This window comes from Ctenopharyngodon idella, chromosome 4 (genome assembly GCF_019924925.1).
Source record: "Ctenopharyngodon idella isolate HZGC_01 chromosome 4, HZGC01, whole genome shotgun sequence".
Classification (NCBI taxonomy): Eukaryota; Metazoa; Chordata; class Actinopteri; order Cypriniformes; family Xenocyprididae; genus Ctenopharyngodon; species Ctenopharyngodon idella.
This window is the reverse complement of record NC_067223.1, coordinates 7,965,726-7,978,356: the sequence shown is the minus strand read 5'-3', so window position 1 is coordinate 7,978,356 and position 12,631 is coordinate 7,965,726. Positions and strand designations below refer to the sequence as shown.

At 37.7% G+C, this 12,631-nt stretch overlaps 1 protein-coding gene across 1 annotated transcript; it reads right to left on the bottom strand.

The window, feature by feature from the left end:
* Positions 1–472: 472 nt before the first annotated feature.
* On the bottom strand, positions 473–11,764 carry sinhcaf (SIN3-HDAC complex associated factor). The gene is made up of 6 exons (XM_051889947.1): positions 11,596–11,764; positions 8,913–9,040; positions 8,603–8,702; positions 4,504–4,627; positions 4,199–4,349; positions 473–4,095 (listed from the first exon to the last, which is right to left on the bottom strand). The coding sequence occupies exons 2-6, from the start codon at positions 9,038–9,040 to the stop codon at positions 3,840–3,842; spliced, it is 759 nt and encodes a 252-aa protein (XP_051745907.1). The 5' UTR covers positions 11,596–11,764; the 3' UTR covers positions 473–3,839.
* Positions 11,765–12,631: the final 867 nt, after the last annotated feature.

Sequence of the window (12,631 nt, the reverse complement as noted above, 5' to 3'; positions counted from 1 at the left end):
GTCACAGGATCCTTATGAAATCATTCAAATATGCTGATTTTATATTCTTATAATTATCTGTTTATTGTGTTTTATTTATTTATTATTATTATTATTATTATAGTACACATTTGATAGCTTAATGAAAATATTAATTTCCTCTTAGTAGTGTGTTTCATCAGTTCATGTATTCCCTGGGAAATTAACCCACAACCTTATAGTGTTGCCATGCTCTATTGTTTGACTTACAGAAACACCAGCCCTTGTCTATCTATAACCCTATCTAGCTTATTTAATATTATTTATTTGTTTGATCTAACTATAAGTTATTGTATTTTAAACAGTAGCATGACACTAACAATGCCAAGGTCATGGGTTCAATTCCCAGGGAATGCATGAATTAGTAAAATGTTTATCTTGAATGCAGTGTAAAAGTTGCTTTTAAAGCATCTGCCAAATGCATACATGTATACACCAATGCACATAACAAGTGTAACCATCACAAGTTACATTTATTGAGGAAGTAAAAAGTACAATATGTAAAAAAATACAAAACCTGCTTCATATATCTCTAATAATATGAATACAAAGTGCATAGCTACCATACATGCCTGTAGCACTACAACTAAAGGACTAGTCTAAGGAAAGGTATGTGGGCATTAGACACCCTCAAACAAAAGTATAAAAATAATAATAAAATAAAATTGTTGTACTTAGCATAAACACATAAAAAAAAAAAAATTGTTTTTACAGCTGTCCAGTCCTGAAGTTCTCCATTACGTTTAGTGAATCTCAGCCTACCATCTGTGTAAAAGCATTTCCAGTCCATATTGCAGTGTTAGGACAGACAGGTCAGTCCTACGACAAAATCTGATGAGACTTAAAAAGAAAACAAAACAAATAAATATGAAATAAATAAGACAAAAGAGTATTCATAATAACCGTTGTTCAGTCTTACACATCTTATATTTACAAATAATGCCGACATAGAGATGACACGATAGAAAACCCCAAGTGCTTCAGCTGAACAGATGTTACCACAAATACAGTCATTGTTCATGTCATTTCGTGATATTCGACTAAATTTCACACTAAAGCCACAAGCTGCCACCATCAAAATACCCATTTCAAAACTGAGCTGATATTAAATAAATTCCCCAGAGAGAGAGAATTACAATTAATGTGCAATTGAGTGTTTTGTGTGAAACAAATGAACTCTCTAGCGCCGCCCTCTGGAATTCAACAGAATTATGTGTGCGTCAACGTAATTTGTACAATCCAAGACAGCCAAGGCCATCATAAACAATAAAATCATAAAAAACTGACAGGACAGACCTATTGGAACATATAAGGGAAAACTTAGGATATATAGTATGAATACTCCTTATATATGAAAGCTTATTACACGAGTAATTATTAATGAAAATGTACAAGCTGACATTGATTAGCATTTCAGTATTTTGAAAGTTTTCCCTGGAGAAAAAGGCAAAAGCACAAAAAAAACATATCAAACAAAAAATAAACAAAACGTTTAGACCATGTGCTCAAATATTTCATGACACTAAAAAAAGAGAGAAAAAAAATAATAAAATCTGTCATTGCAAGAACACTATTTACAAAAGGAAGAGAGGGAGAGAGAAAGGAGGTATATGAACACATGTATATAAGATGACAGAATAAATAGCAAAAATGTTGGGCTTTTTGGCTTTGAATGAGGCAATATTGAAAATATCCAATTCTAAAAAATATCTGAAGACAATTAAATCCTTGTCATAATTAAACAACACTGACAGTTGTTTGTCAAAATCTAATTTCATTTTTGTTCTTTTCTTTCATTTATCTACAAAAATATATATTGGGACTGTCTCAAAATTTGCCCAAATGATTAATGTTGCAACATGATTGCAAATCAAAATCAAATAAAAATCTTCATAGAAAGCCATGCAAAATTCATGCAGATTTTCATAAAGACAATAGTTTCCTTAGCGTTCATGCTCGACACTGATCTTTACCAAAAACCTTAAATCTACACTTTTGGATATTTACATTAGTACACTGAATACAAGAGTGTTGATAACCAGGCATCATTTTTGGTTGGCCGTACCCAGTCTGCTTCAGCACCATAGAAATGCTATCTGGGGAAATGTTTGCAGTAAAACACTATGAGTTAAATTTGTTGCCCTTTAGTGGCTGAATACAGACAACTTGAACTGAAATCAGGGTTTAAAAGTCACAGTTCACCCTAAAACAAAAGAAAAACTGCCATCATTTAATCACCTTCACATCATTCTACTTCATTTTTCTTATATTAAACACAAAAAAATTTGATTTTTTTTTGAAGAATATCCTACATTTTTTTCCCATATAATGAAAGTGAATGGGGACTGGCACCATCAATCTCCAAAATGACAAAATAAAGTTTTATGTCTGTCAAAGTCATATGGACTACATTTATTGCTAACATATGGCTTCAAAAGACTTGGAATACAGCACACATATTGATTTTTAAGATACTTTTATGGTGCTTTTTGTCATTTTGGAGCTTGACAGTCCCAGTCCCCACTCACTTCCATTATATAGAATAAAGCAACCAGATGTTCTTCAAAAAAAAAAAAATCACTTTTTGCGTCAAGCAAAAAAGGAAAGAAATTTAAAGGAGAATGAAACTACAGAGCCCCTAGAGGTACATGGAGATGGAAAAAAAAAATGAGATGGGAGGAAAAATTATATGTGAATGCTTTTGCGTTCTTGTAAAGTTTTTCAGGGGAACGCAAAACGTTTATATTTTTTCCTTCCATCTCATATTTTTTTCCAGCACCATGTCCCTTTAGGCCGGGACTCCGTATGAAACAAAATGAGGGTGAATGACAGAATAATGACATTTTTTTCCTTCTTTTTTTTTTTTTTTTTTTTTACATTTTTAGGTGACCTGTCCCTTTAAATACAAACCAAGAGGAAAAAAAACAGAGCAGGCCTTAACAATAAAGACAAAGACAGAATTATATAAATTAGTGCTGTCAAACAATTAATCGCATCCAAAATAAAAGTTTGTGTTTACATAATATACGTGTGTGTACTGTGTATATTTATTATGTTTATATAAATACACACACATACATGCATATATTTAAGAAATATTTACATATATATATATATATATATATATACACACATGTATATTATGTAAACACAAACTTATTTTGGATGCAATTAATCACAATTAATCATTTGACAGCACTAAAATAAATATATAAAAGGCAAAGATCAAAAGATCAAAGGCTTCCCTAAATAATGGCTATATCCCAGTTGGAATGGTGGAATATCATCTTCACTGAGCTAGAATTAAGCAGATGCTGCTTGCTGTATACTAAATACTGTACACCAAGTGCAGAGACAGTCACCCCAGAGGAAGGGCATTATGGTGCTCAAGGGTACAAAAGTGACAGCGTATGACTGTGGTCACTGTCCAAGTCTGTTCTCTGCATTTCTATGCATGATATATGTAGATCCAGCATTCTGTGTTTGAGTGGGATAGCAAAAAAAGGAAACTCATTTTTCCTGGTCAACAAAAAAAAGAAGAAGAAGAATGGGTGAACTGGAATAGCGTGGTACCAGGCTCTAAAATACAAGGATGCCAGTTCAGTTTGATAAATAAAAGTTGATTCAACTGCAAAGGAAATGAAAGAGACGCATTCTCAACAAGGAGGAAAGAAACAGGAAAAGACGAACAAGGATCCAGCTGCTCTTGAATCGAAGGCAATCCGAGAGAACTTCTTTGAGAGTGTCCGAGGGGCAACACTACGCCTCTGACTCTCGAAGGCTTTCTAAGAATGCCAATTCAGTACCCTGGGAATGTGGCATCACCACTCCTCATCCACTTCCTGCTCCATTTTTATTTGGGGAGAGGAGTGCGGTTGAATAGACGAGAGAATTTCTTGACTGCTCTGCACCTCCTCTTTTTCAAGGTCTCCGTTCTCCTCTTCCTCTTCCTCCTCTTCTTCTTCTTCTTCGTGCTCTTGCTCCTGTTTTTTCTGACAGCAGGGCTTGTAGAGATGTGGGTCAATCAGAACCTCCCCAAAGCGACCTTTATAGATGATGCCACAACATACTCGCTGCCTAGAGAGATTTGAAAATGAGCTCATGTCATTTAAAAGTATTCGTTCTGATGAACATTGAAAGTTCAAACTTGTAAATCAGACTGATTCAGCACAATAAATACCTTTTCCAATATGTCAGGTCCAAGAAGGAAAAGACTGGAGAACGGGCGGAACCAGGAGTCAACTCAGCGTCAGAACCTTCATCTGACTGGTTACTGTAGCTGGGTGACTGGGCGGGACTGGTGCTGGAAGTGGTGCTGTGAGCGTCTGAATCTGTTAACAAAGTCATTTTTTTTTTATAAGGAACATGTCAAGAACATGTGAAAGATTATTTATCAGGACCATGCCAAGAACCATTTCATGTGGGTTTTTTTGTTTGTTTGTTTTGTTTTGTTATTTCTACTGAAATATGTGATTCAGTACTCACTGTGTCTCTTCAGCTCCTTCTGAACTCTGCTGATCTGGTTCGGTCTGATCCGTCTGGACAGGGATTTGACTTTCTTTGACTTCACTGTAGTTTTCAGACTGGGTCCCCCTCTTGCATCAACCACCTGATAACAATTGATAACAATAACAATCTTTAGACAGTGACTAAATTTATTTATTTTTCATATAATTATATTAGTTAGCAACAAAAGAATAAATATATTTATATTAATTTGTGATTTAGGCATTATATTATATTATAAGACAGGTTCATAATTATTTATTTAATCATGTTTTATCAATTCAATAATTTGTCATAATATTTATATTATAGTATTTATAACCAAAACAATAAATGCATTTATATAATATAATATAATATAATATAATATAATATAATATAATATAGGACAGGTTTATAACTATTTATTTAATAATGTTTTATAATTTCAATCATTTATTGTCATAATATTTATATTATAGTATTTATAAACAAAATAAATGCATTTATATTAATTTGTGTTTTAGGTATTATATTATATTATATTATATTATATTAATGTCACGTTTGAACTCTCTGTTTGTTCATTTTGTCACATGTCCTCCTTTGTTCAGTTTTTCCCGCCACTCCTTAGTTGTCATAGTTACAGACTGATTTGAGTTTCAGTTCAGGTGTGTCTTATTAATTAGCCTCGCTAACTCCTCTGTTGTCCTTTGTATATAAGCCCTTAGTTTCTGCTTGTTTCTTTTCTTGTGTTGATGTTTTGAGGTAAGGTCCAAGTTATCACCTATGTTTTTCCTAGTTTGAGTCTTCAATTAAGAGACTATTTTTGTGTATCACTATAGCCACACCTTTCTATGACAGAACGCAAGACCCCAACAGAAACCGAAGACTGGACTTTAAAACAATGATCCTGGCTGAGGACCGCCTGTGGAGCCTGCGGCAGAATGGTCGGCCTTTGGAGAGGTAAGTGGAGTTTCTTGAGCTTTCCCATCAGGTGAACTGGCCTGATAACCTCCCTCAATGTGTGTTTTCAGATGGGACTGGATGAGGATACTATTTGTTATAGCAAACCTGCTTGTTATTTCTCTTGAGTTCTTTATTTAAATGGTTCAAATTTTGAAGTAGAAGTTAAAGAAGAGTGTTTTCCTCATCCAACCCCATCAGAAACATACTTTGCCTCGCCAGCTCACCACACGCCGGTGCCCTCCACATACCGCTCCAATGGTTCCTTCCATTCCTGCCCTCCTGTGTTTCCCCATGTACAGAAGTGGGTTTCCAACAGCGCTGACCTGGGGGCCAAAGTTGCAGCGCTGAAGTCCGCCTCCCTTCCTCCATCTGTAGGACCTAAGACCATCCAAGTCCTCAGTCCAGTGCTCAAGATGGCCGCCCTTCCCAGAGCCTTGTCCCAAGATGGCCGCCCTTCCCAAAACCTTATCCCAAGCTGGCCGCCCTTCCCAGAGCCTCGTCCCAAGATGGCCACTATGGGGCTGGAGCCTTGTCCCAAGATGGCCACCCTTCCCAAAGCCTCGTCCCAAGATGGCCGCCATTTTTCTGAATTTTGGTGGAATATGAGGGGATGTCTTGGATCCCAGATATGGCTCCAGCCCCCGAGTCCGCTCCAGTGACTGCTCCAGCCCGAGTCTGCTCCAGCCCCTGAATATGCTCCAGTGTCTGCTCCAGCCCCTGACCAGTGTCCAGTGATGGCTCCAGCCCCTGAGCCCCCTCCAGAGTCTGCTCCAGCCCCATAGTGGCCGAGCCTGGGGTCCGGGCCAAGGCCACGGAGGCTGCACCATCATGGTCCCTTGAACTGCCGGCTCCACCCTGGCCTCCCGCGCTTCCAGCTCCAACCTGGTCTCCCGAGCTCCCGGAGCCACCCTGGAGGCTCTCTAACCTACCAGCACCGCCCTGCTCACTTGCCCGTCACCTCCAAGACTTCAGGGTGCCTGCCCCCTCTCTGGTTGGACTCTTATTAGGCACGAGGACACGCCTTCCGGGAGGGGGAGGTAAAATCACATGTTTGGACTGTTTGTTCATTTTGTCATGTCCTTTGTTCAGTTTTTCCCGCCACTCCTTAGTTGTCATAGTTACAGATTGATTTGAGTATCAGTTCAGGTGTCTTGTTAATTAGCCTTGTTTACTCCTGTTTTCCTTTGTATATAAGCCCTTAGTTTCTGTCTGTTCCTTGTCTTGCGTTATTTTGAGGTAATGTGCTTGTGTTCAGTTTTCTCCAAGTTATCTCCTATGTGTTCCCTAGTTTGAGTCTACAATTAAAAGACTTTGTGTATCTCCTGAGTGGTGCGCTTCAATACAGCCAGACCATTTCGTGACTGTCAGATTTATAGTTATTTAATACATGTATTTTCATATTATATTAGCTACAAATACATTTTAATCAATGTACAATAAATTGTATTTTAGGCATTTTATTATAGCTCACGGGCCATATTCACAAAACATTTATCTTGCCACTAAGTTTTCTCTTAACCTATTCACAAAGCTGCTGAGACAATCTTTTACTAAGGAATAGAGAAGTCTTAAGCGAAGAGTAAGGGCGGGGTTGACCTCATTGCTATGGACTATGCACACAGTGATTGGATGATGGGGGAGGAGTCTGTCAGCGATATAATCATAGAAATGTTGCCATATTCAAAGATTTTAAAATAAAAATGTTGCCATTCAAATAAAGGTTTTAAAATGTAGGCTAAGTGTCATTAATCTAGTATATGTTCAGCTAATTTTCAGCCTCTTACAAGTCTGCATCTCGAGAGAATGCAGAATTCAAGTAACAAATTGTTTTATAAACAAAGTTTGGGAGGAGCACATTCAAACGGTCTATCTAATCAGCTCAAGTGGACGTATACTGTGTATATACACAGACGAGAGACGACTCACCTAGAGTTTCCTGTTTTCTGCATCCCTCCACTACCCTGTTACTCACTCTCGGCTGGGGATATGGGGAGAACTCTGGATTTGGGCTAAATTCCAAGCTTGGAGCCCTCGATCCTCTTGGGCAGTACGCCAAATACGGTTTTTTTTTTTTTTTTTTTTTTTTGTTTTTTTTAAATTCTATTCGATCGTTGTGTGAACTAGTGAAAACAACTGCCACAGGTAATCGGACATTATTTATTACATTTTTATTTTTGCCGTTTTATGGTAGATTCAAATCTATAAATCAAAATATGTATTGCATTTATGAAAAAAAAGGTTCAGCAGCAAATCTCTATCGCTATTGCCTCAATGGTGTACAGTGTCTTTGGGTGAATTGCTGAAGCAGATTGGCAGCAACGGCCATTAGGATTATTTGTGATTTGGTCTTAGTGACTTAGAAGTCCTCTTGACGACCAACGCTTCACAGATTTAGGAGCTAGTTTTAGCGCTAAAATGCTTTGTGAAATACTCTGAGCAAAAATTTAGGAGTCCTAATTTTTTTTTTTTGAGCCCATTATTATTAAGAGTTTCTCCTAAATCGGCAAGTTAGGAGCTACTTTTAACCTTAAAATGTTTTGTGAATACGGCCCCAGATTCATAACCATTTTATTTAATTATTGTCAATTTGTTATAGTGGTTAAAAAAATTTATATTGTGTTATGTATGTATCATATAAACAGAAGTCTATTTATTATAAGATCAACTACAACAGTTTCATCAGTGGACCAAACATAATTACATTATCTTATTTTTCATTTTTCATATTAACTGTATTAGACTTCATTTGTAATCATTAGAATCTTACTGAATTAAATAACAAATTAGTGAATATTTTGATACAACGTAGCTAATTATTATTAATACTATTAAATCTGTTCAAATAAACATTTGAGCAGCATGTATAAAATTGTTTAAATATGTATCTTCCTAAGGATGTGGGATTCCTTAAATAATTCTCAGTTCTTCTCTAAGGTTTCCTCCTCATCTACTTTATCATAGGGAGTTGCCACTGCAGCTGCAGTTGGTTGGTCACTGAGGGGGGGATTCTGTGAAAAGCGGCTTTGGAACGATATGTATTGAAAATTGAATTGAAAAGACTTCAGTGTGACAAACAAGAGGCTGTGTGAGTGTGCATGTGCACAGCCTGGTTGAATTTGGCAGAGCTTACATGATTCCAGTTCTTCTTGGAACCAACGGGAAGCTTCTTCCATCGTTTTACCAGCAGGACACAAGCGTTGCAGATTTCACCAGAGCGAGTCTCTCCTAAACTGTAGAAGTATCCCATTGTATATCATTGTTATTGCAGCATGCATATGGAAATCATTGAAATTCTCACGTTACTAACAACAACATTATTCCTTATAACATATTGCTTGACAGAGACACAATATACAAATCCTGTACTCTAATTTCACCAGGAAGATATCATGTTAATACAAATGAACTACCAGCACATAATAGAGATATACTCAACTCACCCAAAGCAGCTCTGAAAGTCTCTCTCATAGCGTTTGCTGTCAGTGAAACGAGAGCTGGAGGATTTTGCCCTGCAGATGCAACATCCATCAAGGCTGCGGTACATCTTCGGCTTATGAAAGCCAAACATCTGTGATGCAAGAAAAAACTTCTGCTGATTCACAATTTTTTACACAAACATTTAAACACAGCTAGAATTTGATTGGCTGCACCATAGTAACTACCATAGTTACTGTTATAGGTCCTCATTATTATCCATGCTGACAACAGTTTTTGCTGCTTAATATTTTTGTGGAAATTGTGATACTTTTTTCAGGATTCTTTGTTGATCATAAATTCAAGTTTTATAATTGAAGTTCAAAAGAGCAGCATTTAATTGGAATAGAATTTGTCGTCACATTATATTATACTGTAACTTTTGATCATTTTAATGCATCCTTGCTGAATAAAAGTTTTTTTTTTTCTTTTCTTTTTTATCTAACGTATCCCAAACTTTTGAATAGTAGTGTATCACGGTTTCCACTAAAATATTGAGCAACACAACTGTTTTCAACATTGATAATAAGAAATGTTTCAATAAATCAGCATATTTCTCAAAGATCATGTGACAGTGAAGACTGGAATAATGGCTGCTATAATAATAATACTAATAATTATAACAAACATACTTTGTAAATGTATCTATATATTATATAACTTTATATTAAATATGGAAATATTTTTGAATAAAATTTAATATATAAAATTGGTCAAGTCATGGAAATAATGGTTAAAATTACAAATTAATATGAAAATATTTGACTGCTTATTGTTGTCTTGTTTTCATCATAATATCTTCATAATTCCTGTACATACATATACATATGTGTTCATGAGAGAGAGAGAGAGAGAGAGAGAGAGAGAGAGAGAGAGAGAGAGAGAGAGAGAGAGATGAAATATGGGTTATCATCAGTCATTATCGCGTCAGTGGGATAAGAGCTCAATGGACCGAGTGCTCCATCTTATATAACCTGGGTGCTGATGGAGCCGGACACCGGTGGCCTCGCGCATCGACAGATCGGTGACAGCAGCGGTGCCTTCGCGAGGCATCCAGTTTACATTATAACTGGGTCATTACAGAGGAAGCATCTGTCCAAACCTTTGAATTTTAATTTTTTTTAAATAAATGATATATTAGAGAGAGAGAGAGCAATTTCTATCATTTATCCTGAGCACTGTACAGAGTGCGAGTTAAAAGGGCGCTATATTCTGCCTCTGACGCAATTCAAACATGGCAACGCGTTTGAGTGGAGAGGAGGGGTAGAAAATGGGGGCAAGAAAGTAATGCGATGCCGTTGCGTAAACCACGATCAAAAGTGCCATTAACCTACCTAAATGTGTCATCTAAAGTTATCCAGATAACACCGAACGGACATTATCCATGTTTCGCGGTGTTTAAATGTACAGTCGCTCGCACACTGCAGTGAAATGGTGCGTGTGTCCCGCCGTATTCACCGCCCACTAGCTCGCGCGGAAGCATGGCACGCCACACGGCATCTTTAAACACACACATTCAGCATGTTTTCACCGCAGTTTCACTGTTAAACGACTCATTCTCTGTACGAGCAACTAATTCGCGCGCTTTCTTTGATGCCAGTGGTGCTCAAAGAAGAAACATTATTGAATTTAGTCGAACTGCTCGTCCGCTGCTCTTTGTTTTCCGCGCGACTCTGCGTCAGTGGCTCGTGCGACTCCATGCTTCGCGCTCGAGACTGTAAACACATGCTGTCCGTGCGACAACTTCGCTGAAGAGCATTGAGAGCTAACAAAACACGCATTTGCATGTGTGTTTGCGTAATAGGACAACTTAAGACACTTTTAAACAGTCAGTCTGAATGCTAAAATAAAATATCGATTTTATAACATCCACGTTTAAATGCGTCAGTGACACCGCCTCCATCTCACATGAAATTAATCTTTAACAGTAGCAAAGCTCTAATCGTTACATTAACGCTGAACTCCTTGAGTTAGTAAAGCAGAAGTTTGGAAACGTTGTTGATGAGCTTGTGAAAATGCGGGTTTGTTTTGAAGCACACCCACCAACAGCGGAGCAAGACCACACGCAGTCAGACGGATAGTTCAGTAGCGCAAGTTCAAAGCGAGTAGCAACAGCAAAACTTGTTTTAAATGTATGCATACAACACCAAAAATACACATATTTGAGAGCCCATGTTTACTACTATAGTTTTATATAGGCTTTCAACCAGACGAATGCAAATTGTTCATTTTAAAATGCAAGATTGGCCGTTTCTGTCAAAACACTCATCTGTAACGCATTTTTGTTTATGTCTGTTCTGACTAGTAAAATAAAAATGAACTCCGGCTTCAAATGAATCAATTGTGTTATCAAGCACTTAACAGCGATCATCAGCAAGGATGCGAGCGCCCTAAAATGTGATGCGCTGTACGGGCAGCAGCCTCCTCATGTAAACACTAAACTTATCTTACGCTTTTATACTAAAGCAAAAACGTAAAACATTTTCAGCAGGCTTCACTGTTACATTTCTGACGAATGCGACAGCTTTCACCCGGGCATCGCACTGTCACACAACTTCTTAAGGGGGCCTTACGAAAGACGAATTATGACATCTTCTGCACACATATAAACTGTTAAATAACTTTTACGAAAAAGCCTTTTATTCTTACCTCGACTTGGAGCGGTTAAAGTCAAATCACACAGCGAAATCCAAGAGTTATAGGCGTTACACATTTAACAATGCGCCACTCGTTACTGTCTCACTTTCTGTCTGAGTATAGTAAAATGTTTACGCATGCGCCGATGTCCATCCACCATTTTCTGAATTTCTTCAATCAACCTTATTTGCATACGCTGCTGACGTTTGACTGCGTCTGCATTCTATTGCCCATATAAGGACAAGAAAATTACGCGGGAAACGTGGGCGGGTCCGGTTGCCAGGGCAGCAGCCAGTGCGCTGCGATCCCGGTGGGCGGAGTTACGCTCTACTACTACGAGGACAGCAGATGTCGGAACGAACGCAGCACATCCTTCTCGCTCCGTGTCCGTCAGCCATGAGCACATGTCGGCAGCTTCGTCTTCGACACTTTATCATGAAAATAGTTCGAGGTAGCCGTTTTTTATGCCCGCTGCAGAGTAAATTAAATAGACTGAAGGAACTAAACGACATTAAACCAAAATTTTGATGGTTTGGGACCAAAAAAAACGTTAATTCCCTCAAACAGGAGACTGGAAGAAGTACATTTTGTGTTTTGTTTTTTTATTTCTCAAACTTTAACGTAATATTCCTTTATTTGCTTGCTACAAATTACTTGTGTAGTTAAACTGTCAATTATGTGTAAAAACAGTCAAAATTGTTAACCAATAGGGAACATTTTAATTCAAAATGGCTAATTAAATGAGCAGCAATACCATGTCTGTCATTTAACATTAATTACAGTTAAACCACCAGGGGTGTCCAAACTCGGTCCTTGAGGGCCACTGTCCTGCAGAGTTTAGCTTCAACTTGCCTCAACACACCTGCCTGGAAGATTCTAGTATGCCTAGTAAGACCTTGAATAGCTGGTTCAGGTGCGTTTAATTGGTGTTTGAGCTGAACTCTGCAGGACAGTGGCCCTCCAGGAACAGAATTGGACACCCCTGGGTTAAACTGTCAGGTTGCAACACTCCCTGCTCTCCCTTAACTGCAAAATCTCAGTTTTCTTA

What these genes read in the sequence shown, in the direction of transcription:
- sinhcaf (XM_051889947.1), bottom strand. Translation starts at nt 9,040, where the DNA reads ATGTTTGGCTTTCATAAGCCGAAGATGTACCGCAGCCTTGATGGATGT. An exon ending in GACTTTCAGAGCTGCTTTGG is followed by an intron (nt 8,703 to 8,912) that starts GTGAGTTGAGTA and finishes ATACTTCTACAG; the next exon opens with TTTAGGAGAGACTCGCTCTG. An exon ending in GAAGGAGCTGAAGAGACACA is followed by an intron (nt 4,350 to 4,503) that starts GTGAGTACTGAA and finishes CTTTGTTAACAG; the next exon opens with ATTCAGACGCTCACAGCACC.